General features: G+C 51.7%; 1 protein-coding gene across 3 annotated transcripts in view; it reads right to left on the bottom strand.

Annotated features, from left to right (window-relative positions):
• ANXA6 (annexin A6) overlaps positions 1 to 25,828 on the bottom strand; it is a 51,997-nt gene that overhangs the window by 10,354 nt on the left and 15,815 nt on the right. For all 3 annotated transcript variants that reach the window (XM_036281961.1, XM_036281959.1, XM_036281960.1), the window contains exons 3-20: positions 25,567 to 25,657; positions 24,797 to 24,891; positions 23,978 to 24,091; positions 22,682 to 22,772; positions 21,702 to 21,781; positions 20,081 to 20,137; positions 19,175 to 19,268; positions 18,773 to 18,868; positions 17,618 to 17,676; positions 15,652 to 15,774; positions 14,530 to 14,588; positions 13,249 to 13,327; positions 11,106 to 11,187; positions 9,873 to 9,967; positions 9,127 to 9,240; positions 5,838 to 5,928; positions 4,379 to 4,458; positions 3,761 to 3,814 (exon numbers count right to left, since the gene is read on the bottom strand). In XM_036281961.1, coding sequence (XP_036137854.1) covers positions 3,761 to 3,814; positions 4,379 to 4,458; positions 5,838 to 5,928; positions 9,127 to 9,240; positions 9,873 to 9,967; positions 11,106 to 11,187; positions 13,249 to 13,327; positions 14,530 to 14,588; positions 15,652 to 15,774; positions 17,618 to 17,676; positions 18,773 to 18,868; positions 19,175 to 19,268; positions 20,081 to 20,137; positions 21,702 to 21,781; positions 22,682 to 22,772; positions 23,978 to 24,091; positions 24,797 to 24,891; positions 25,567 to 25,657 — 1,554 coding nt within the window. The remainder of the gene's footprint in view (positions 1 to 3,760; positions 3,815 to 4,378; positions 4,459 to 5,837; positions 5,929 to 9,126; positions 9,241 to 9,872; positions 9,968 to 11,105; positions 11,188 to 13,248; positions 13,328 to 14,529; positions 14,589 to 15,651; positions 15,775 to 17,617; positions 17,677 to 18,772; positions 18,869 to 19,174; positions 19,269 to 20,080; positions 20,138 to 21,701; positions 21,782 to 22,681; positions 22,773 to 23,977; positions 24,092 to 24,796; positions 24,892 to 25,566; positions 25,658 to 25,828) is intronic.

The raw sequence follows: 25,828 nt of genomic DNA, 5'->3' as shown, positions 1-25,828 counted from the left end.
TGTCAAACATTCTTCATTTATTTGGGTCAGAGATTCCCCAGACATAGGTTTCTTCAAAGCACCTTTAAGACAATAATATTTGTAATATGAAAAATGCAGTGGGTTAGCAGAATAGTTTTCCAGAGAGTCAACACAAAAGCTTTTCCTTATTAGCTGAGCTACTTCATGCAAAAATTTATTGGGCCCTGGCCAGTTTGGCTCAGCGGTTAGAGCGTCGGCCTGCGGTCCGGAGAGACCCGGGTTCGGTTCCCGCTAAGGGCATGTACTTCGGTTGCAGTTTGTCCCCGGCCCTGGTTGGTCGTGTGGGTGGCAGCCACTCGATGTGTCCCTTCACGTCGATGTTTCTCTCTCTGTCTCCCTTCCTCTCTCTCCCTCCCACTCTATCTGTACAAAAAATGGAAAAATATCCTCGGGTGAGGATAAAAAAAAAAAAAAAAATTTTTATTGGGGCTGTTCCTCCAAAATTCAAATGCAGTTACCTACTCCTAGATATACACCTAAAAGAAACAAAAACATATGTGTACACACAAATTTGTACACAAATGTTTATAGCAGGCAGCATTATTTGTAATACCCCCAAAGTGGAAACAACCCAAATGTCTATTGGCTGATAAATGGATTTTTAAAAAGTGATATAGTCATACAATGAAATATTATTTGGCAATGGAGAGGAATAAAGAAATGTATATGGTATAAATGGGATGAATTTTGAAAATATTATACTAAGTGAAAGAAACCAGTCACAGAAGGCCACATACTACATGACTCCGTTTGTATAAAATGCCCAGAATAGGCAAATCTAGAGAGCTGGAAAGTAGATTCGTGGTGCGGAGGGCTGGAGGGCTGGGAGGAAATGAGGAGTAACTGTAATATGTGCAGGGTTTCTTTGGGGATGATGAAATGTTCTAAAGTGAGTGTTGCGCAAGGCTGTGAAGACACTAAAAAGTACTTAAGTGTACATTTTAAATGGGTCAATGTATGGTTTATGAATGACATTTCAATAAAGCTGTTACATTAAAAATAACAACTTGGGGAATGAGGTATCTAAAACTGGCCACAATTGTTCATTTCGATCTGGGTCTATAGCTAGATTATCTATATTATTATTATTATTATTATTTTTAATCCTCACCTGAGGATATTTTTCCATTTATTTGCAAACAAAGTGGGAGGGAGAGATAGAGAGAAAGAAACATTGATGTGAGAGAGACACATTAATTGGCTGCCTCCCACAAGACCCGACCAGGGCCGGGGATGAACTGCAACCAAGGTACGTGCCCTTGACTGGAATCGAACCCAGGACTCTTTGGTCCATGGGCCGAAGCTCTAACCGCTGAGCCAAACTGGCCAGGGCAGATTATCTATATTATTTATTGCTCAAACTGGAACACCAAGAGTGAAAGGGAAGCTACTGGCAATGACTGTGGGGCAAGAGGTGAACACAGGACATACGTCACCCTGTTCACAACAGACCCAGACTTTCAGGAGGATGAGGGTGTGCTAGGTGCCCAGGGTGAGCGTGTGCAGAGGAGGAGGTGTAAAACAGACACTGCCAAGTACTAGTGTGCATTATCTAGAACTCCTGGGGGGAACTTGGCCCTGCATATCAAATGCCTTCATTTGTGGACACATTCTCTGCCAGCATTCCCATTTCACCTCTAGACTCGAGACTAAGGAAAAAGCCATGCAAGTGATGAAAGAGTTGGCTGCTAGGAAGAGGGCTGGTTGAATCAAGTGTGGTAGACCCTTCCATGGAACAGTACACAGCCATTAAATGATGTTGATTTGTAAAAATAATACGTACGTTTTAACAGAATATTCATTTTTAACTTTTAACTATTACAGATCAGGAATATATCTATATCTATATCTATGTCTATGTCTATGTCTATATCTATATCTATACCTATACCTTTACCTATATCTGCATTTTGATATATTCCAAAATATTAACAGTGGTTATTATTTAGAGGTTCTGGATTTTTTTACTTGTCTCTACTTTCTAAAGTTTTACAAAAGAATGCATATTACTTGTTCTAGCTTTAAGAAAATGAGCCTACACTAAGATCAGGGTCTAACATCTGTGAATCTGGAAAGGGAGCCGAGTGGGCCTTTCAGCTGGGTCCTTTGGTTGTTTCCACCCAGGTTTTCTCTCACCTCTTCTCTTCTGCAAAGGCTGCCAGCAAACCTCACCACTGCCCCCTACTGGTAGCAACTATAAGCACAGCCTCATAGGTTAGACCAGGCACAAGGCTTCCAGAAACATTGGGGTGGATGGATTTGGGGTGAGCTTTAAGGAGTAAGCCAGGTTCAAAGATCCTCAATGGCACAACAGGGCCACTCTATTGAATGAGTGAATAAAATTCACTCTAGGGGGCTGGGTTCCCAGCCTAGTCCCTAAAGCATACCCATAATGCAGCTGGAATACCCATGAATGGAACCCTGCCGCTTCTGACAGCTGAATTCCAAACCAGGGACTGGAGAACTGGACAACTGGTTTGGAAGCTGCAGGGAAATAACTGTGCTGGGTCCTGGAGGACATTCGATGGTATTAAGCATAGGTTTTGGAGTCAGGCAGGCCTGGGTTCAAATCACATTATGGACACTTCGAAATTGTACCCTTGGATACGTAAGGAGCTTCATTTTCCTCCAGTAAAAAAAACGGGGGACATAAAAAAGTATAAAAGTCTTAGCATCATGTTCAGTACTTAGTAAGCATTCTAACAGTTTTATACTTGTTAGATTACAGCTAAGCATCCTTCCAGCTCAGGTGCGCTGCCAACACTCCACACCTCTGCTGGTGGAACTGGGAACGGAGCTGGCGCCCTGACACCTAATCCATCAACTACCAACTCGCCTACTGTAAAAGGGGGTTGAATCTCAGGCTGTGGTTATCTATGACCAATCCCTGAACCTAGAATTTGGGGGGGCTGGGGATGAGTCAGGCAAAAGAGACAGACCTGGACCTGTGCCAGGCCAGACGGTGCTGGGAGCAAGGCACAGGGGAGTGGGGACAGTGAGGATGGCCTCCGCAGGGGCTGCCCAACCATAGGGACGCTTAGGGACAAAGCATTTGGGTTTGTTTGTCCAGCCTCCATGAGACACCATCTCCAGACCTCAAGCCTTAGGAGCAAGGCAGAAGCAGAGAAGCCAAGAGACCCTAGAGAACCCTCTGCCCCCTTGTTCATCCAAAATGTATATATTGAGTTCTGATCACGTGCCACTTCAGACACATCAGTGAGCAAAGCAAAGATCCCAACCCTGGATAAACTCACTTTCTAGGTTCTCCCAGGATATAACCTTCAACCTCGGCCCATTTCATGGGTAATAAACTAGGAGCTGTAGCGCTCAGGCCCCCTTCCCAGCAAACTCCCAGACCTGCTCCCTCTGGGTTTACTTCACCTGGGAGACTTGGTTTGCTGTGTGACTTTCAGGAGTCATTCACCCTCTCGGGGCCTGTTTTCCCACAGTAACACGAGGAGTCTGACCTGGATGATCTGCAGTCCCTTTGAGCTCTGAAGGTCTGGGGCTCTAAGCCTAGCTCTTCATACAGGGGATACAGTAAGACCAGCACCACACTCCCGGATATCACTCAGAAAGCTGTGAGTCCTCAGTCTCACCTCCAAGCGGGACAGGGGCAAGGGACCCAGAGTCTAAGTGTCTGCCCATCAAACCACCCATGCCCCTGCCAGGAGCCTTCCCCACTTGAGAGCCAGGCCCAGGCGTGCACTGATGTCAGCTGGAGCTGCCGGGGTCTCACCTGCGCATCTTCCCGGGCCCTGTCCCGATCTTCTCCTCCCTCCTCACGGTTCCCCTGCGGCAGGACCAGTGAGAAAGGTCAGTCCCCAAACATTCACCCTCTGTCCCTTAGCAGCCACAGGACCTTGCTCAGCCATTCGGCCTCTCTGAGCCCTTTTCCTGAGCAGTAACATGGGGACAATAATCCTGCCTTCATAGCGTAGGCTTCGTGAGCGTTAAATGTGAACGTCTGGAAGGCACTGAGCCCAAGGCCCGACTCGGACTCAGTGAGCCTGCATCAGGGTCTGGCACCTGGGTTGTGAGAATTCAAGAGATGGTGATGGCAACTCCTGGGTAACAACACAGGGAAAGGTCACCCACATGGCTTTGTCTTGTCGGCTGAGTGCCCAAAAAGCCAGGCTGAGAGCCACCACGGGAGAGCTGCCCGGAGAAGGTGGCACCAAACCAGCTCTGGGAAGCGAACAATGGAGAAGGCACTGCACGAGGCAGACTGCCTGAGTGGCAAGTGGGGAAGACACCCTCTCTTCACCAGTATGGGCCCTGCTTCCCCCCGGCAGCCACCCTGCCCCTCTCCCAGGGCCCGAGGGCTTAGCAGTCCTACGACCATGAATTCACCCACCGTAGCCAGAGAGACGAGGATCCTTTTGAAGTGGCCGGATGTGTCTGAGCTCAGGGCATCCTCCAGGGACTTGTGATAGTCTGAGACAGAGAAAGGGGGTGTGGGCAGCTGCTGGCCAAGGGGATTGGCAGGGGGACCTAGGGACTCAGACCTGAGCCAGAGCAGTGTTGGTGGGGGTGGTGGGGATGAAGTTTATAGCTGGTTCTTGGGGGCACCCTCACATCTGCTGATCTTTTTTTTTTTTTTAATCCTCTGCGAGGACATTTTTCCATTTTTTGTTCAGGTACAGTGGGAGGGAGAGAGAGGGAGAGAGAGAGAGAGAAACATCGACGTGAAAGAGACACATCGAGTGGCTGCCACCCGCACGACCAACCAGGGCCGGGGACAAACTGCAACCGAGGTACATGCCCTTAGCGGGAACCGAACCCGGGTCTCTCCAGACCGCAGGCCGATGCTCTAACCGCTGAGCCAAACTGGCCAGGGCTTTTTTTCATTTTTTTTTTTTTTTTTTTACATCTGCTGATCTTGACACTGATATTCCCACTGGTCCTTCACCTCCCTTTGCTCCTGGCCCAGGTGAGGGCTTGCCTCTCCCAGGTAATAGCCTGTCTTCGTTCTCTCTTCCACCTACCCCCCTGCGTGACAGCTGCTGGGACCATGGGCACAGTCCTGACTATGTCACTCCATGGCTCACAAATTCTACCATTTTAAAGTTGCTTACAAGAGACAAAGTTTACATATTTTGACCGGTATTCAAGGTTCTTCCGAATAATATGGGGTCACTGGTGAAAAAATTAATAAGCCCTGGCCAGTTTTGCTCAATGGTTAGTGTCAGCCCGAGGACCAAAGGGTCGCAGATTTGATTCCTGGTCAAGGGCACATACCTGGGTTGCAGGTTCAGTCTCTGGCCCCAGTTGAGGTCATGTGGGAGGCAACCAATCGATGTCTCTCTCACATCGATGTTTTTTTCTCTCTCTCTCTCTCTCTTTCCCCCTCAACACAAAAGAGCAAGATGGTGATGGTGTGGCATGCAGGTAAGCATGGGCCTTGTGAAGACGGGGCCCCGTGCGCTGCACAGGCCGCCCTCTCCCCTCACTCCCAGAAAGACTCTTCCCCTTTCAGCCTTAGTCCGGCTGGGACTCTGTTGAGGGCACCCTTTCCCCAGACGCAGGGCTGGGATCAAGGCCTTTGGCTGGGATTCTCTGTCTGGGGTACCCTTTCCCCAGACACAGGGCTGGGATCAAGGCCTTTGGCTGGGATTCTCTGTCTGGGGCACCCTTTCCCAGACACAGGGCTGGGATCACCCAAGGCACTCATCAAGGCCTTGCGGCCCGAGAGAAGGGAGACAAGCAGAGCTGTGGGCAGAGCTGTGGGCGAGGTTGGAAGCTGGAGGACCAAGCCATTCGCCTGCCTGCCTCCCAGTGGTGCCGGGCCCCAGGCCTCCTTCCCATGGACTCACCTTCCTTGTAGGCCTCATTGATGGCCCGGATTTCAGCGTTGGTCCGAGTAGCTAGGATTTCGATGAGAGCCTTTTCATCTGTGCCGGCCCCCTAAAATGTCAAAGCCAAGAGCATCTGAACCACAGTTCTGACCTGCGTGCACAGGCCCACGTGCTCTAACAAACCACCCCGGAGGTGAACACTCGGGCCAAGCCCTCCTGGAGTTTCTCCCCATACCCAGACGTGGCCACAGACATTGGTCCGATCAGGGCTGAACGTATTAGCCCGTTAAGATTTCCAGAATCACCCACGAACACTGTTTTGGACCAAAATTAAAAAGAATATATGATATATGGGTACGTGCATATAAAAGTACATATGCTACGTGTACATATCAGAATATAAATATTTATATATGAGTATATAAAAAACAGAGCACCTGCACCATAGCATCAGTAACTGTGGTCTCTGTGCAGGTGAGAGGTCACAGATGATTTCTATTTTATTCTTTTGCTCTGTGTATATTTTCTCAAATATACACAGTGAACACATGATTTTGTCAGAAGAAAAAAATGTTTGGTGTTTGAAGGAAACAATATGCTCTATTTGTTTGTATTTGGATGTGATGAATGATACGTGGACTGATCCATTAGGTCTTCTGGACTGAGGTAGCTTGGGGAACACGCTCCTCAAAGGCCCCCACTTAGAGGGAGGCGGACAAGACTGACTGATGAATCGACTGGTAGATTCAATTATCTGTTAAACACCTGCAATGTGCCACTCACTGTGCAAGCTGCTAGGGCTATGACTATAAAAACAGGGAAGTCACCCTGGCCAGCAGGCTCAGTTGGTTGGAGTATGTCCATCCATCAAAAGGTTGTGGGTTCAATTCCCAGTCAGAGCACATACCTAGGTTGCAGGTTCAATCTCTGGTCTTGGCATGTACAGGAAGCAACTGATTGATGTTTCTCTCTCATGTCAATACCCCCCCGCCCCAAAATCAATAAAAAAACATCCTCAGGTGAGGATGAAAAGAACAGGAAAGTTGTGTTCTCTGTCCTGGGAGGTTACTGCCCAGTAATCAACTGGTCCCAGGGTTCTCTGTCTTGAAGCAGAATAATGCTGACTGAGATCTTTAGAAGCTGCATTGTGAGGACAGCCCGATCCTCAGAGTCCAGGGTTACCCCATCCTTCCCCCAGCTTTGTATTTTTAAGTCATTTGCTTTCTTGTCTAGGAATTTTGAAAGGACAATCTCAACCTGCTTTGCTTGGGAATGTCTCTTCTCTAAATCCTTCAGAGGCCAAAGCCCTAGTGATTTTTGAGGCAGGATGGTAAGAAGTTAGGAAAATTCCTGGCAAGTGGAAGGAGGGAAACTGAGGCAAAATAGTTAAACAAAGCTGAGCAATTAACAGCCAGCTAATAAACCAAAGACACTTAGGAGCAGATGGTTTATACCTCTCCTTCCCAACCAGAGAATGAGTAGCTTAAATCACTCTGGTTAGGGGAATAGATAACAGAGATCTAGTCGATGCCAACAACGCCAGCCAAACCCCAGAGCAGATGAAGTAAGAAGAATAAACAACAAAAAAGCCCAATCAGAGCCAGACAAATTCAATATAAAAGTAAAGCAGTGAAGCTGACCAGAGAATGATCTCAAACTCCCCTATAGGCTCACATTGATGCATCACCATACTAAAAGACACACCTGAAAAGCTACTGAGTCTTCTGTTGAGACCCTCCCGAGACCTCCCCTAAAATTCCCACCTTCAGGTAACAGATAAGAACCCTCAAGATACCCACACCTCCCCTTTCCTCAGGCATGTATTTTGCTCTTTCTCCTAAACTCTAAGGTCCTCATGAGATTGCAACCAGGGGAGCAGCAGCAGCAAGAGCTTGTCTTGAGCTAATCCCCTGAACCTGTCTCTAAGGACTCTCCTTTTGCATCTGTAACTCGTTTCTTGAGTCCACACAGCCCAGCATGGCTCACTTTGTTTGCCTCTGTAACGTCCTTTCCTGAGTCCATGCAGCCCAGTATGGCTCACTTCTTTTGCCTCTGCAACTACCTTTCTTGAGTTCATGCAGCCCAGAGTGGCTCACTTCTGTTACTATGACTTCCTTTCCTAAGTCCATGCAGCCTAGTCCAGGCTCACTCCTGTTACTGTGATCTTGCCTGTCTATCTTGATTGAGCCCTTCCTTTGTTCCACTGTCCCTAGCTTTCAGAAACGTACTCTTGACATCACCTGGACCTGTGTTGTGAAATCTTTTCCTGCATGAAGTCAAGACCCCGCACATTCTAGACTGTACTGGGGTAGACCCCCCTCAGTCCTGGTCACTTTCTGTTGACAGTTTTATACAGTTGTCAAATCAGGTTCTAGAGCCAGACAGACTTGATCTATATTCCAGCTCTGCTACTTCACAGCACTGTGATTTTAACCAAGCAATTTCACCTCTAAGCCTGTTTTCTCATCTGTAAAATGGGGACAGAAAAAGAGCCTTGCCTCATAGGTTGATGAGACAAGTTACTGTATGTTCTTATTAAAGGAGAGTAGCCCTTGGTAAAATTGGAGCCTTAGGAAGCAAAGAAACCCCAGCAACAGCTAGGCCAGAGCATAATGCCCTTTCTTGCTAATCGCAGGGCCAGGTCTTCAGAGTTAACAGTGCCCCTCATACCTGTGACCTCGTTTGACCCTCCCCCTTGTTTGGAGGGCAGGAATCACTACTTCCATTTCACACTTGAAAGCACACAGGCTTGCGTGAGTGGCCCAACAGCACACAGTACATAGTGGCAGGGCCAGATTAGAAAACAGATCCCAACTGCTGCTGTTGTTCCATCCTGCTTCCTCAAGCTGCTCCATGAGACCCCTCTGACCCCACTGGTTACTGGGTATGTGACCTCACTTCAACCAACCACAGTAAAAGCCAACTTTGGCGGGAGTCCTGGGGGGAAGGAGCTCTTTCCACTGGAGGTGCAAGCTGCTGGGAGGTACACAGCCATCCTGCCACCACGGGGAGAATGGCTGGCTGAGCGAGGAGCCGCAGAGGAGAGGTGAACCAAGGTGGGGAACAGACAAGTGTTCATATAACACTGTTTCTTTCCCTGGATTCAGCCATGTCTAAAACCAAACTGAATCCTGTCCTTTTCAGTTATAGGAGCCAACATCCCCTTCTGTGTTCAAGCCATTTGAACTGGGTGTGGGAAGGGCTCTACCAAGAAGTTATATCCAATCCATCTAGGCTTTGAGGAGCACCTGTGTCCCCCCAGCACCTGCACAGACCAGACCCCATCCAGTTGGTGCCCACACCATACCTCCATTGCCTTCTTTAACTGCTTGGCATCATAATGGTCCGGTGGCAACATTAGCCCCAGAATCAGCCGTGCCAGGTCTCCAGAAAGCTCAGACTTTAGGTCAGCCATCAAGTCCTGCAAAGGGCAGAGCCAAGGTCATGCCAACACCAGCACTTGCCCACGTGACCCAGGCCAGGGAAGATGTATGGAGGAAAGAGGAGCTCTATGTGGACACAAGGGATCGTGGGAGCCTGTGCCTGTCTTTGCTGATGTGGGTTTATGGTTTAGAGGAACTCCTCTTTGGGTTCCCACCCTCTTTCATGGGAAAAACAAAACAAAACCACCAGATGGAAGACCTGCTCTCCTTGGAGGCAGCAGACAGGGAAGGAAAGGGGGCAGAGCCATTTCAATCCTGGGGAAACTCGCCAGGTGAAACCAGGTGCCACTAAAGCACATCAATGACTCTGTGCACAGGGATTTGTGGGGTGCCTAAGGCACTGCAAGAAAACAGCTCATATCCCTGATCACACCCAGCTGAGCCTCCAGCAGCTCTGAGCCATTCACTCAAGCGTTGTCGATCACAAGGAACTGGGGGAATGGAGACTGTCTGCAGGCAGCCCACACCCAGTGATGGAGGTGCTCTCAGAACACGTGACCACACGGGGTCCTGCTGCATGAAGACTCAGGTGCCCCACCTTGCAGAGCTGGCTGGGACAGGCCAAGCTCCCTTAGAGGAGCATGGATACGGCCCAGGCTAAATCCCTTACCCGGCCAAAGTGAGACTTGAAGGTCTGCCGAATCTGCTGCCGCTGGGCATTGCTGCGGTGCGTGATGATGTCAATGATGGTGTCTTCGTCAGTTCCTGAGTCACCAAAGTCACATGGCTCAGATGCAGGCCTGTGGCCCAGCTTCCCGTGTTCCCCACTGATAGGCCCCGTCAATCTTTGTCAGGGTAGAAGCCAGGCTAGGCAGCCATGTGCTCCTGAGCTCCTGAAGGAACCCTGCCTCGGGCCCAAGCCACTAACTTCCCTGGGTTCCTCCCTGCACTGCCTTCCGTCATGTCGCTGGAGCAGCGAGCACTGGGCTGAGAGTCAGGGCCTGAGTTCTAATCCTAGCTCTAGGACCAGTCCTTTCTGGGACTCCATTTCCTGCCTATAATATGACTGAAGTCCCGCTGGGGGCCTTATGTCCTTTCTCTTCAGTTCCCTGAAAGCTGATGTGGGTTTACAGTGACCCCAAGTCCCTCTAAACACAGCAGGGTGACTATAAAGGCATCGGGATACCACCTCCTGGTCTCAGAGCAATGCCATCGACCTCAGACCTGGCACACCACTTTCTCTTTCAAAGGCATTTTTACACCTATTACCTTAGGGTCCTAGATACGCTCAGCAGATACTATCCTTCCCAAGAGACAAATGAAGAGGCGCAGAGAGCAGAGGACTTAACCCAAGGTCCAGGGAGGTGCTCTTGGATGGGGGTGGGGAGGAAGGGCAATGGAAGCCCAAGCCTAGATGCTCTGGCCCCAGTGGCCTTTCTGAAGACAGGCCATCCATCCACCCACAGGGTAGTTCTCCCGCTGGACAGACAAAGGTCTTGAGGGGGGTGGCCAATAGGGGAGGAATTGAGAATTGAGAATCTTGGATTCCAGCGTCCACATCCCTTATTTTGCACGTGGGGGAACTGAGACCCAAAGGGTTGAAGGATTTGCCCAAAGTCACACAGTGAGTTGGTGGCAAACCCAGGACAAGAACCCAGGCCTTCTGATCTTTCATCTGCACTAGGAAACTGCTGCTGAGGGGCTGGGAACACGTGGTCTCTGGGAAGGGACTGCGCCAGGTCCCTCACAAACCCCTGCCCTGCCCTCCTCCCTACACGCGGGGGGCGAGGAGCCTCCTCAGCAGGGTGGAGACTCGGGAGCCTTAGTCTGAGCCCCCTGCTCTAGCCCCTGCCGACCCACTGCAAACCCCAGAGGCCACCCTGCCCTTTCATGTCCCCCTTACCAATTCCCTTCATGGCTTTCCTCAGTGCTTTGGCATCTGCGTCAGGGTTGAAGTCGTTGGCTGGACGCACAGTTCCGTTCAGCTGCAAGAAGCAGAAATAGACTGAGCAGGTGTCTGGAGGCCCCCCGGGGGGCCAGGCCAAGAGAGGAGCATGCGAGGGAGGGGCTGTCCCCATGAGCCCCAAACCAAGCAGCTTGGGGGCAAAGAGGCGGGAGTGAAGGCATAGCAGACAGACCTCTGCCCTAGAGCTGAGAGAGGGAGACAGACAGACCTACGGCAAGTGCTGGGCGGGGGAAAAGTATCCAGGCTCCTGCCCCAGAGCCAGCTGTCCCAGCTTCACTGGGGGCTCCCCAGTCCCTCAGAATCTTGTCCTGTCCCAAGGCTCTCCTGCCTCTTAAAGAGCCACTCCCCCTGAAAAGGCAACAGAAATGTTCTAGAATATCAGAACAATTTCCCAAATTTTAGTCACTCCCAAATGACCGTCACTATGTTTTCCATATTTGTATACACCCTATGCTATTAATATTTTACTTAATCCAATCACTTTCTGTTTTACTTAAATGCATTCATTTGAAATATACTTTTTTCCTTTGATTTTTTTTTTTTTTTTAGAGAGAGAGGGAGAGGGAGAGAGGAAGAAACATCGATGAGAGAGAACATCGATTGGCCGCCTCCTGCATGCCCCCAACCGGGGATCAGGCCCACAACCTGGGCATGTGTCCTGTCCAGGAATCTAACCAGCGACCTCTTGTTGCGTGGGTCGATGCTCAACTGCTGAGCCACACGGCCAGACTTGAAATACATTTAAATACTCCTCAAGGGCAAGGTTTTTTGTCCATTTTGTTCTTTGACATATCCTTCAACAGTGACCGACAGAGTAAGCACTCAAAAAAATATTTAATTTATGAGTAAATGAAATAATTTTACATTATTATCATAAACAGGGAGTCGGTACCATGTTCCATAAACAGACAAGAATCTTCCATGAAAATAAATGTAATACAAACAAAAAACCATGTTGTTGCCTTGGCTGGTGTGGCTCAGTTGGTTGGGCAACGTCTTGTGTACCCAAAGGTTGCTGGTTCGGCCCCCGGTCAGAGCACATGTCAGGGTTACAGGCACATTCCCCTGTAGGGGGTGTGCAGGAGGCAGCCAATCAATATACTGCCCTCACATCGATCTTTCTCTCCCTCTACCTTCCTCTCTCTTTCTAAAATAAAAAAATCAATAAAAATGTAAAAACAAAAACCATGTTGTGAAATACGTATCACATTTAAGCAAGATGCTGTTCTTGCCCAAAGCAGCACTCTGAGCTTGAAGCTGGCTCTCTCAGCTCTCCGTGAAGGAGAACCAGCAAGTGCGGCAGAGATGTGGCACCAAACCCAGACTCCCGCCGACGTGACCAGAAACACTGAAGAAACTGCAAAGGAGCAGCTCTCTCCACGCGAGGTTCGGGTTGTTCAGTGCCATGGAGGTGCCCTCTCCCAAGCTGAGTTCATTTCTCGCAATGACTGATCTTGCCTCATCATTTGGGAAACGCTATTCTAGAACATCACAGCTCAAGAGCCCTTCAAGGGTACCGAGCCAGCTTCATGTCAAAGATGGAGACAGGGGCTCAGAGAGAATTGGGGACATGCCTACAGTGGCAGAGCAAGGATCCAAGGTTCCAAATACTTTTGTGTGGACCAGGTGCTGCCAATCCCTGAAATGGTTTGCTCCAAGCACGTCTGTGAAACCTTCATCTGCATCCTTTGTGGAGTCTGGGTCTGAGGACGGTTGGACAACCTGAATCCTGCAGTGTACCCCTGGGTGTCCATCTGTCCTCAGCTTTCATGCCTCCTGAACCCAACTGTGGGGCCCAGGATGGGACAGGCCCCTCCATGGAACTAGCCAGGTTAGTAGTTAGTGGGCCGGAACACTTCCCAGCGTGTTAGAAGTAAATGTAGGAAGCAGATGCCCACACCAGAGTGCCCACCCCTAAGGCATCACTCCAAGGAGAAGAGGAAGCTTCAGATGTGAGAACCAGTGTCTCAGGCTGGCCAGCAGGGGGCAGCTGAGTGCCAACCAGAACAGCAGGAAGGTGCGAGCAGAAGAGTGGAAGCTTGTGGTCAAGAAGTCAAGCAGGAGGTGGGGAGGGTCTGACCTCTACTCGGGCCACTGCACTAAGCTCCCACATCTGATAGGCCACCTGCGCTGCCTCCGGGAAGAACTGGCCAGCAGCACTGGAATGGAGGGGGTCGGGGAGAGGACAGGAGGGAATGTCATCGTAGGCAACACTCCACGCACGCCACACTCACACACACACACACACACACACACACACACACACGCACAGTAAATTCATCTATCTTCTCTCCAGTCTATGACCCCTCCCTCCATTTCTGAGAACTTCTACCCTCTCCAGACCCCCTGCAAGGCTGGCTCTGCCCAACGCCTTCCTGGCGGGTCCCAAGCAGGACAGCATTTCTCCAACCCTTCAACTCCCCTTTGGTCCCTGAAATTTCAGCGATTCCTGTGCAAGTCTCCCTCTCAAACGAGCAGCTTACGGCCACTGCATCTCTGCAGCTCCTCCTGCAAAGCACCTGGGCACATCCGGTGCTCAGCAAATGTCTGCTGAACTGAACCAGCCCCGATGGCACTCAGCAAAGGGCAATGGGGGTTCTTGTAGCTCTTACTTAACACGACCCTCATAAGCCCCAGGGGGGAGACGGCAGTACCCAGAGTTCCCTTTCGAGCACTCAGATCTGGTCGAGTCATGCTCCAGTTTCACCTCTTCCATGGCTCCCACTGCCCTGAGGGTCACATGCCAGGAAGAGGCCCTGGACCCTGCCCCCTCTCAGCCTCCTCTCTGCTCCCAGAGCTCAGCAAATGTGTAGCCTCAGTGATAACAGCGAACCAGGCCGTGACCTCTCATCTCAGGGCCTTTCCTCCATCCAAACACTCCTCCCCAGACACTGTCTTTGCACCCCTCCTCTCCTTCCTCCAGGGGCTCAGCCTCATTATCCTCAGGAGCCCCCAGTCTGGGTTATGCCCCTGTATGAGCTTTCACAGTGCCCATCACAGTGCCCTGTACGCATGCCCTGGTCTGCACGCTGCTCTGGGCTGAAGACCATCAGCTGCTTCCCACAGGCACTTAGTCCAGATATGTGAGTAAACGAGGAGGAGGGCGGGCGGCTGCATGGCTGCCATTTAACGGACGATGACGCCGAGAAGCAGCTATGAAGTAGCAGGGTCTGGGCCCCCATCTCCCATCTTCTGACACCTGCTCCCTAACACCAGACTGAGTTCCAAGTTCACACAGACACTGGACTTTGCCTGCGTGGTGCTCCTGGCTCTGAGGAATCCCCACGCTCATCCCATCCATCCATTGGCATGAGGCCCGCCACCCTCAAGGCCGCTCCCCCGGGGCCCAGAAGCCACTTACTCATCATCTCCCCCACACAGCTTCAGCAGAGCCTTCTTGTATTCGCCAGAGGTGTCATTCTGGGGAGAAGAGAGAATGGTTACTTCTCACCCGACCCTGGGGCCTTCTCAGACAAGGAGAGATTGGGAGCCCCAAACAGGGGAAGACTAAACATTATTCATTAGTCCTGACTCTCCTCCTGTTGGAAGTGGCTGAGACACCGAACACCGGTGTGCTGGTAAGAATTTAACAATGGGCTCTCTGCGGGGGAAGGCCCTGACTTGTAGCATCTGCCAGTTTCGGTGGTGTAAATATTTCCAATGGGCAAGTTCGAGACACCAGTATGATTTCATAGAATTTGAAGTTAAGAAGAGATGCGCACTGCTCTGCTGAGCCAGGGAGCACACCACTGCCGTCGGCCCAGCCCCCCAAGTGAAAACCGTGCGTGACAACGGCTCCAAGAACAAACACGCCGGGAAAGGCGAAAACCCAACATACATTTGATCGATGTGGCATATTCCATACCCTTCTTGGAGCTTCACAATGGACTTCATATACTAAAAGCTCTGAGATAAAGAAACTGGCTTATCTGTGCTTATTCTAGTTTTTTCCAAACATTTTTCCATGGGACCTTTTTGCCCACTATGCCTACAAAATTCTGCTTTAGACGTACACTTTGGGGAACACAGCTTGAACTCAGAAAGCGTCAGCCCCCACCAAAACAGGAGGAAAAAACTCAACTCAACATTAGTCCCTTGACCGACTCAAGAGTTGGACACCCCAGAGTCACCAGCTGGCTCAGGGCCAAGGGGCCCCAACTAAACTCTGATTTGTGTCCTTCAGTGTCACCTCCCTCACCCAGGAGACTGAACCCTCACGGCCCTGGGGACAGAGTCCTCAGCCCGGCTTCAGCTTGCGTGCCCTTCGGGCCCGGCCCTCCTTCCTCTAACGGGGTGCCTCACGCTCCTCCGTCTCACAGGCACCCAGACACCTGCTTCTCTGTTGAAGGGCCTTCAGGTCCCCGAATGTTCCTCAAGGCAGCGGCTCCTGGAGTTCCCAAGAGACGCCAGCTTTCTAGGACAGTCGTTCCCAAGCCCTGTCTCGGCAGAAAGCCCCTCTGTGTACCCCATCAGCTCCGCTTACCTTGATCATGCTGTAAAGGGACTTCTCATACTTGGTCCGGAAAATCTCCCGAATGTCAAGCATGTCCAGCTCGCTACGGGAGACCATGATGCGGATCAGGCTGTTGTCCCGAGTCCCCAGGCCCTGGAAAACAAGTGGGTTTGGGGGACAGAGTTGAGGGGGTAGAGTGCTGGCAGCACCCAGCTTAGTTGCAAACGCAGTTTTCCAAACAAAATGTTAGGATCAAGAGCAAGAGACGCAGAACATGGCCACTGCCTCCCCGTGAGTCCCTCCTGCTTTTACCTCCATCTTCCCCTTACCTCATTCCCATCCCTGATTTTCCTTACAGTCGTACCTAACTTTGTAACTCTGAACCGTTTATTGTCTAGGTTTGCACATGCGGGATCGTTCAAACTACGCCAGTGTGCCTTATTCTTCCTGCTTCCTGATGGACACTAGGCTGACTCTCGTCTTCTTCTAACAAGGACAACACTGAGATGACTGTTACAAATAAACGCACACACACAGGCAACACCTCTCCGGGGCTGGGCTGCCCACCCCTCTCTGACACTGGAGGGCACAGGGCAGGCTACGTCCACTGCCTGTGGGGACGGCCACGCAGAGGCTCTGGCTCTGGCCACAAACGCCTCATTCATGCACCCTGTGTGCGATAGAAACAGCATCGGTTTCTGTGGGTCCTGTATGAAATACCGGGGAGCTGGGTTAACAGATACCCAGCGTGAAATCGCTGGGTCACGAGGGAGTATTGTGACTCTTTTTTTTTTTTTTAGCTATGAACATTTCTTTATTTATTTTTATCCTCACCCGAGGACATTTTTCCATTTTGTTCAGACAGTGGGAGGGAGAGGGGTGGGGAAGAGAGAGAGAGAGAAAGAGAGAGAGAGAGAGACATCGACGTGAAAGGGACATGTCAAGTGGCTGCCACCCGCACAACCCACCCAGGGCACAACCCAACCAGGGCCGGGGACAAACTGCAACTGAGGTACGTGCCCTTAGCGGGAACTGAACCCGGGTCTCTCTGGACTGCGGGCCAACGCTCTAACCACTGAGCAAAACCGGCCAGGGCAGCATTGTGATTCTTAGCGGGCAATGCCAAAGTGCTTTCTGCTTACCCATGTACTCTCTAGATAAACATTCTGATTGATTGATGGCTTTTAAACATTGATTAAGGTTTTTTATTTTATTATTTTTTTAATCCTCACCAGAGGCTATTTTTCCATTTATCTTCAGATGGGGGCGGGGGGTAAACATCGATGGGAAGGACACATCAATTGGATGCCTCCTGCACGACCCCGACCCGCCGGAGACTGAAACACAACTGAGATATGTGCCGTTGGCTGGAACTGAACCCACAACTCTTTAGTCAGAGGGCCAATGCTCAGCCCACTGAGCAACCGGCCAAAGCTGATTGATTTTTTTTTTTTTAATCCATACCCAAGGACATTTCTCCATTTTTTGTTCAGATAGAGTGGGAAGGACAGAGAGGAAGAGAGAGAGAGGGAGAAACATCGATGTGAAAGGGACACATCGAGTGGCTGCCACCCGCATGACCCAACCAGGGCCGGGGACAAACTGCAACCGAGGTACGTGCCCTTAGCGGGAACTGAACCCGGGCCTCTCCGGACCGTGGGCCGACGCTTTAACCACTGAGCCAAACCGGCCAGGGCTGATTAATGTTTTTTAAAAGTATGGGCTTCCAACCCATCTAGCTGGATGGCCTGGGTGCAGGCTGTCACTGTACCCTCTGATCAGTCATGAGGTCAGGGCAGGTATTTGGGTGGGAAGGTGTATGACCAGGTAGCATCCCAGGCTCTGGAGCTCTGGGACAAAGTGTCCTCACTCTGACCTGTGGCCAATCCTTGAAGGCTTCCTTTGGCCAGTGGACCACAGGACTTTCCCAAGAGTCCCGGTGGGGTGGGCAGAGACTCCCTCCCCCAACCTCCTTCACATCAAACCGACCACGCACCTTCATGGCCTTGAAGAGTCTCTCAGCGAAATACTCTGGGGTGCTTCGGATACACTTCACTGAGAATAAAGAACAAGCAGTTATTCTGGCTGCTTCAGGAGGATGGGGTGACCTGCCCCATCTCTGTTTCCACTTCTTGGGGGGCCACCAAGTTCAAACCCAGGAAGAACCCTGGCTCATGACAACCTGCAACCCCAGCACCTAGACCTGCCCACTGTATCACAAAGCCAGGGGATCGAGAAATCAGGAAACGGACCCTGTAATGTGGTTAGCACTTTACAAAGACCCACTTAGTCTTCTAGTCCTCTGGGGTTTCAGAGGGAACTGGGCCGGGTGGGTGGTAGCTTCTGGGTGGAGCTGAGAAAGGTGTTTCTTTAGACTCTGCTGTAGCAGAAAGGTACTAGCTGCTGAACCACTGGATCCTGTCCATGGGCAGAGCGGGCCAGAACCTGACTACTGCAAGCAGGGTCGGCAGGGGACAGTTCTGGGGAGGAAGATGGGCCTGGGCGGTAGCCTTCTCCCAAGAAACACACACACACACCCCAGGCTCAGACATGCTGACTCTTGGAATGTCTGGATCACAAGGCCTCCGAGTCGGGCAGTCTGCCCCTGCACCCCCATTCATCAGATGAAGAAACTGAGGCCCAGCAAGGATGAGAGACTTACTCTATGTCACAGCAGGTTTGAATATCGACTCTACGTTGACTAGTCAGCTCCTGGCATCCCTCACACTCAGAGTACCCCCAATTCATAGCAAAATGACCCTTCGGCCAGTGACAGAGCCTCTGCGAGAAGCAGTTTTCTCACTTGTGAAGATAATGACAGTGCCCACTCCTGGGTCCTGGTAAAAACTGAACCCCAGTATAGCGCCTGGCACAAGGTATGCGCTCCACCAAACCGCTCGCCTGGTCAGGTTCCTGACCCTGGCCCTGTGCTCGTCTCTCAGTCCACCACACAGTCAGGAGGGGTGAGCCAGAGGAAGTCTGTCCCTGGCCTCAGCCATGCTGCTCCGGCCAAACCTTTGTACTCCACTGCCCACCTGGTCCTCACCTTCCCATCTCCGTGCCAAACAACTTCCCTTTTCCATTCTCAGCCCCTTGCTCCTGGGCCCGAGTCCCAGACCTCTCAATCCCCCGAAGGGACATCAGGACGTACCCACAGCCAGCATCAGCTTCTCAAAGTCCCCGGACAGCTCTCCTCTGATGCTGGCTTCGATGGGCTTCCCCGTGGTCTTCAGATACTCATCAAACACTGCATGAGACGGAGTAAGGATGTCAAGAGTGTCCCCGTGGCACTAAGAACAAAGGGTCGCCAGAAGGGGAGGGTGCCGTGGCCAGGACAGGAGTGCCAACCTGAAGGTAGGGCTGCCCTCAGAGGGAAGGGCTAGGCATCCTGCTACTGACCGGTGAAGGACCACACCAACCACTGTCTGACAAAATCAGGACCAGTGTTTGGGCTGGATGAAGTAGTGATCGTGCTCCAGTAGCAGGAAAGGAAAAGAGAATGGAATTTTTGGCACAGCTCCTAGCAGCAGCTGCCGTCTTTTCTGGAACTTACCCAACCGAAGATGCTGCTTGCTGCGATTCCCCAAAATGTAAATGAACTGGGCTTCGTCTGTTCCCCATTTCAGTTCCCCTGCCTCGTACAGGTCCTGAAGGGGAAGAGGGGGCACTAACTGAAGGAGAAAACCTCAGGAGCCAGGGCGCACGGGCCAAGCCACTCAGAACTGATGCTGAATCCCTGAACATACCAGTACCTGGAGCTGCAGGACCCTTGCAGATACTGGATAGCTTTTGCCCTTTCTTTCTGGGGAAAACTCCTAGTCAACCTTCAAGCACCAGATCAGATGTCCCATTGGTTCTCACAGCACTTGCTGATGTCCCCAGGCAGGGCAGTTTGTTTCCCGCCCTCCCTCTCTCTTCTAGGCTCCTACAGCTTTCTGTTCCTTTATAGCTCCAATCCACTTATATTATAACGACTTCTTTATATGCCTGTCTCTCCACTGTGACATGGACTCTTCAAGACAGGGACTATGTCTTAGCATTTTCTGTATCTGTCCCTGCGGTGTTATTGGCAGACAGCAGGGCTCAAAACACCTGGCATGTATGGTATATCCAGGGAGAAGGTGCTTGTGTGATTAATATAATCCCAGTACCGTCTGATTTTGTTTATTAGTGATTCCCAAAGCTTAGCACAGTTCCTGGCACACAGTAGGTGTTCAACAAATATTAACTAACTGAAAAAATGATGAAAGCTCCAAAATACATCTAAACAACTTTACATCCATCGAAAGGCAACATGCGTCCTTTCTTTAACAAAGTGCTATACAAATGTCAGTTATTTCTGGTATTTAATGCAAATTACTTCGCCGGCAGCCCTTCCCCGATCCCCAACCCTCCCCCAACCCTCCCGCTCTCCGGGCTCCCTGGCTGTGCCTGGGGTCCTCCATCAGGGCTGGTTTACCTGGGCGTCCTGCTGCACCAAGTCCTCGCTCACTACATCGTCCTCCTCCCTGGTCCCCTGGGCAGAGAGACAAGGAACACGTGGTTCAAACACCAGGCTGGGGGACGGCCAGGACGCCAGTGGTGGACGGGGACACTGGGAACCCCGGTGGCTGTAAGAGTCCAGGAGCAGTGACTTACAGCCACTGAACCAAGCCCCCAACACCCACTGTGTGGGGAATCACAGTCCCTCCACTGGCTTTGCCCTTCATCCTTGGAGCTGGGCCCAAACAGGGGAGTCCTGCGAATAACCAAGGTCCCTCCAGGTGCCCCTGCCACAAGTCCTGCACGTATGTGTTCTAGTAGGGGCTCCCATACCTTAACCCCAGGAATTCGCCAATCAGGATCTGAGACCTGGGCTCAAGCCGTGAAGGCACCAGATCCCGCTGGTATTCGTTGCTCCCCAGGTCCTCTGCCCCATCTGACAGGAGGACCCTGGCAGGGGACGGGGACAGCCCGACGGGCTGATTGGTCATGTGGGCAGAGGTCCAGCCTGTGCTGTTTCCTCTTCCCTCAGGCTCGAGCATTTCGGTCTCCCCCTGCCCCATTCTCTGGGACGAGCCGAAGCAGACAGGGCTGCAGCACACATTCCGTGCCGCTTCGCTGCCCAGCTGGCACCAGCTGTCCAGGAGGCAACATCCCGGACGCCAAGATACAGGCCGGAAACTCTCCAGAACATGCCCTTTCAAAATGGGGACAAAGGTCACACTGCCCCACTCCAGAGTTTCTGACTGTCATGGTAACAGCAGGAAGAGAACTGGTATAAAATGGGGTGGGCTTAATTTCTATATAAAGCTTCCCAAAGGTCTGGTCCTCGGAGCAGGGCTTGAGATACCTCCGGGTCTGTTCCCACAGGGCCTGCGGTCACAGGTGGCCGTGAGGCTGGACAGGTCAAGGTGTACAAAGGTGATGGCAGGCGAGACCTGCTCTCCAGCGCACTGCTGTCACGCAAAACGCAGGCCTGCTCTTGCCAGAACTTTCAATTATTCAAAAGAATCCAGACGTCTGGTTTTGTAACAATCTCCCTTTTTGTAAATGTTAGCAAATAACTAAAGATTTTTTTTTTAAAAAAAACCCACTGTGAGGAAAAACAAAGAGAAAAAAATCCCTACTTGGCAGCCTCTTTAGGGTCTCCTTTTTATTGCTCCTTTGGGGGAGGGAGAAGCAGCAGGGCAGGCTGTCGGGGGGCAGAAGCAATGGCAGGAGGGAGGCCCAGAGAAGGGCTGTGTATGGAGAGAGGAAAAAGGTCACAGAAGAGGACATTCCTGGGTGGGAAGGGGGTGGGGGGAGAAGGGTGCATGCAAAGGGAAATGTAGGTCACCTGACTATGCAAACCAGGGTAACAGAACAGACACCTGGATGCTCAAATTTTACACCAGGTGAGCCAGAGGGAAACCATCTCAAGTTCAAGGATAAAATGGGCGAAGGGGGGAGGGAGTGGCCACAGTATATGAGGACTTACACCCAAGGAGCCAGCAAGAATCCCCTCACAGGTTACCCTGTCTGTGGGGGCAGGGAGGTGGCCACAGCCCTGTGCCGGTGTTCTGGTTGAGAGCTCAGGGGAGGGCCCCAAGTGGACCAACCTGGAGCAGGACCACAAGCATCTTCTGGAAGTGGCCAGAGGTGTCGCCAATGATGTCAGCCTCCAGGTCCCGTTCGTAGGCTGCAAGGTTGGAACACAGGCTCTAGTCCGACCCCCAGAAGATTCAAGGGGTCCAGGAGAAAGGCCCCACTGCCCCCAAATGATCAGACCGTGGTTACAAATCCCCAAACCCAGTCTCCATGCCAACTATGGCAAGACCCCGGGTGTTCTCACAGTTCCTTGTTCTCACTGACCCACGAAACCATACGATGGAATCTGTCCATTTCGCTCTATCCCCACCTGTGCCACCTCCCTCCATCATCACTCGGTGGACAGCAGCTACAGGCTCTGACTACCCCTCTGCTTCTGCTCTCATTCCCTCTCCGATCCACAGGAACAAGAGTGACCATCATAAAGCCCCGAACTGACCACAGGCTCCCCTACTTCCCACTGGACTTAGAATAAAACATCGTCTCTTCCTCTCGGCCTACGAGGTCCTGCGCCCCACCCTCCACTGCTCCAGCCTCACAATGGCTCCCAGGCTCATTTCTGCTCCAGGCTCTTTGGACTTGCTGTTCCCTCCGCCAGGATCTTCTCACTCTTTATAGTACTAGCTCCTTCTCATTTCCTCCAAGACAGGCTTTCCCTGTGTGAGGTGTGAGGCAGGTCCTCCCCAGTTACAGTTTGATTTCTACCTTGTTTCCTTCGCATCACAACCACACGTCATCGTGTTTACTGTTTATTGTCTGTATCCCTCATTACCTCATTAGTCTATGAGCCCTCGGAGGCAGGGACTAGTGGTTTTGCCTGTCACGGTGTCCTGAGAGCCTAGCACACTGCCCAGCACAGAACAGGCACTTAGTGGAGAGCCAGACAGATGAGGAAGGAGGAAGGTGGACGGATAGGCTCTCAGGGTCCCCACTCTTGCAATCACCCCCATTTCATAGCTAACAATTCTGAATGCCCCCCGCCCCATCTCACCATCTTTGTACGCTGCCACCAGCTGGTGCATCTGCTCGTTGGTCCGGGAAGCCAAGATCTCAATGAGGCACTTCTCATCGGTGCCGATGCCCTGGGAGAACAGGAGGCACACGAGTCAAGGGCTGGGATGGGAGGCGACTGGCCATGGGCTGGGATCCTGGAGTGGCCAGAGCTATGAAACCCCTAGCATTTGGGGTGCTCCCACCATAGCTCATAAGCACCAATTGGGAAACTGCCCCAAGAATCAGAAGACATGGGTTCTAGTCCCACCTCTGCCTATAGCTTCCTTTGTGACCTCTCATTAAGAAACTTTATCTTTCTGAGCCTCGGTTTTCTCACCTGTAAAAGGAGATGCTACTTGTTGGTCTACCATCTTGCAGGGAGATTGAGACGGTAATGATCTCTTACTTTGCTAAGTTTATCAGTTTATGAAAGGAATTCATGTTTAATAGCTCATCTGAGGCAAAGACCATAGCACTTTATCAATGGCAGAGTGCTAGGTACATCAAAAGGCTTTTTTGATCTCTCCCTGCTTTCTAGGGAGGAACCCTCGACCTCAACCAGACTGAGCAGCTCCTCATATTCTGAACAACTTCCATGACCTCTCTTGCCATTTTTTTCTTCAGCCTGGAATGACCGTCCCACTCTGATCAACCAGTCCTCTCCAGGCTTTTGGGCCCAACTTGTTCCTCTCATCTTCTTAAAAAAAAAAAAAAATTCTTTATTGATTTTAGAGAGAGAAGAAGGCAGAGGGAGAGAGAGAGAGAAACATCGATGAGAGAACATCGATTGGCCGCCTCCTGCATGTCCCCCAGTGGGGATCGGGCCCACAACCTGGGCATGTGTCCTGACCGGGAATCAAACTGGCGACCTTTTGGTGCATGGGTCAGTGCTCAACCACTGAGCCACACCGGCTGGGCATCATCTCATCTTCTTAAATGACACCCTCTTAAGCCACCCGGAGCCCAGGGCCTGCCCTCCTGACCTCCTTTAGTACACTGTTGGCCTTTGGGTGTTGGACACAATTTGTCTCCGTGTCCTTATGTCCTGATTCCTCAGGACTGGAAGCTGCTGGAATGGGGTCTGGGCCAAGGACCCCCTTTCATACTGACATCTGTCCCACATCTGTCCACCAGGAGGAGACCGTGGTACCCTCCTGGGACAAGGTTTGGGCGAGCTGCCTCTTGAAGGAAGGCACATCCACAGGGGTGCAGGGCTCTTGGACACTTGCTGCAGAGGCCGGAATCTTCCCCCAGCCACGCCCACAGCCAACACACACAGACTCCCGCTTCTTACCGCGAGGGCATCTTTAATTTCTTTGGCATCACAGTAAGCAAGTGGCCTCATCAGGTTCACAATCAGTCGTTCAAACTTCCCCGTCAGCTCATACTTCAAGTCTGCAATGAGGTCCTGGCGGGGTGTGGGGGAGGAGACGGAGGAGGAAGGGAAAGAGCAGTTAGAGTAAGAGTAACATTTAATGAGCATGTACTCTGTACAGGCACTGGGCTAAGTATTCTCATTTCTCCGTCACTCTTGGAGGTATGTGCTATCATCAGTATCTCATTAGTCTATAAGCTCTCCTGTTTATTGTCTGTATCCCTTATTATCTCATTAGTCTATGAGCTCTCGGAGGCAGGGACTAATGGTTCTGCCTGTCACGGTGTCCTGAGACTCTAGGACACTGCCCAGCACAGAACAGGTACTTACTGGACAGACAGACAGATGAGGGATGAATAGGCTCTCAGCTTAGAGACATCAGGTACCTGCCCAAAGTCATGCAGCTAGCAAATGGTGGTGTGGGGTTCAAGTCCACAGTGCCCTGCCTCTTCCCACCATTGTTTATTTCCTTGTTCATGTGTCTCCCTCACTATCTGCGAGTCCAAGCTGCTGACACTCTCACAGGTCTTGTTCACCTGCGGGGCTCTAACCCCAGCACACAGAAGGTGCTCTAGGCAATTTGTGCTGAATGGTCCCTGACTGAGGAGAAAAAGAAGCCGAAAGTGCCAGCACAGAGGCTGCCCTGGAGCCACACGCTCAGGAAAGACGCTGAAGGAACACACAGGCGCAGGAAATCATTCCCCAGCCCCGCACCCCTGCCCTCCGGCTGCCAGTTACCTTGCCGTAGAGGGACTTGTAGCTCTGGCAGATCTCCTGCCTCTGCCTGTTGCTCCGCGAGGTGATCAGCTCCAGGATGGCCTCCTTGTCACTGCCTGGAAGAGGGGAAGGACCTGTCACCCTGCCCCAACCTCCCTCCAGGGAGCCCACCAGGGCTGCTCCCTGCAGTCCCTGGCATTAGCCCTGCTCCCGAGGTGGCAGCATCACAGAGGGGGACCTATGGGGGCCTGTCAAGCCGTCACTAAGAGGGACTGTAGCACATGCAGGATGTGAGCTCAGAGGGCCCTCGATTCAGCTCCTCATCACACAAATAAGAAACTGAGGCCCGGGAGGGCAAGGACTCACCCGCGGTCTCACAAAGAGCCTGGCTTAGAAAAAGTCAGGTGCACTAACACCCAGGGCAGGTTCTCTCAGAAAGAAAATAAGAGACTACTGAGCCAAATTCAGGGAAGTGGTGACCCCACGAGGAAAGTGGGGTCTCGTGACCAGCAGGAGGACCTGCCAAGGGGGCTCCAACTCTACGAGGAAGCAAGTGCTCGTTCTCGAGTGGGTGGCAGGTCTGTGGCTGAAGCTGCTCTGACGCGTCAGACCTTTTTGTTGGTCTGGAATAGTTCACTATAAAATTATGAACAATAATAAAAAGGAGGAGACAAAAGAGTGAGTGCACCTTACCATCTCACCCCCCCACACACACACGGGCTCTGGGATGTGCCCACGTGTGGGGATACCCCCAAGCCCCAGGGACCCCACCCCCAGCGGCTGGCACCCACCGAAGCCCTTCATGGCGTTATACAGAGCCTCGGCATCCTGGCCGGGGTCGAAGTCTGGGAAGTCGTGAATGGAGCCGCGGTACTTGGCACCCTGCGGAGAGAAAAGCAGAGGGTGAGCTGCTGACCCTGACCCTGACCCTGACCCTGACCCTGACCCTGACCCGGGCTCCCAGCCCCAACACAGGCCACACTCCCAACCTTGTCCTCAGGTGAGGACCAGGCTGAGTCCCCTCCCCTAAAATTGAGGGCTGACCACAGAAAG

This window comes from Molossus molossus, unplaced genomic scaffold (assembly GCF_014108415.1).
Source record: "Molossus molossus isolate mMolMol1 unplaced genomic scaffold, mMolMol1.p scaffold_m16_p_4, whole genome shotgun sequence".
NCBI lineage: Eukaryota > Metazoa > Chordata > Mammalia > Chiroptera > Molossidae > Molossus > Molossus molossus.
Note: the sequence above shows the minus strand (reverse complement) of the source record. Positions and strands in the feature narration are given on the sequence as shown.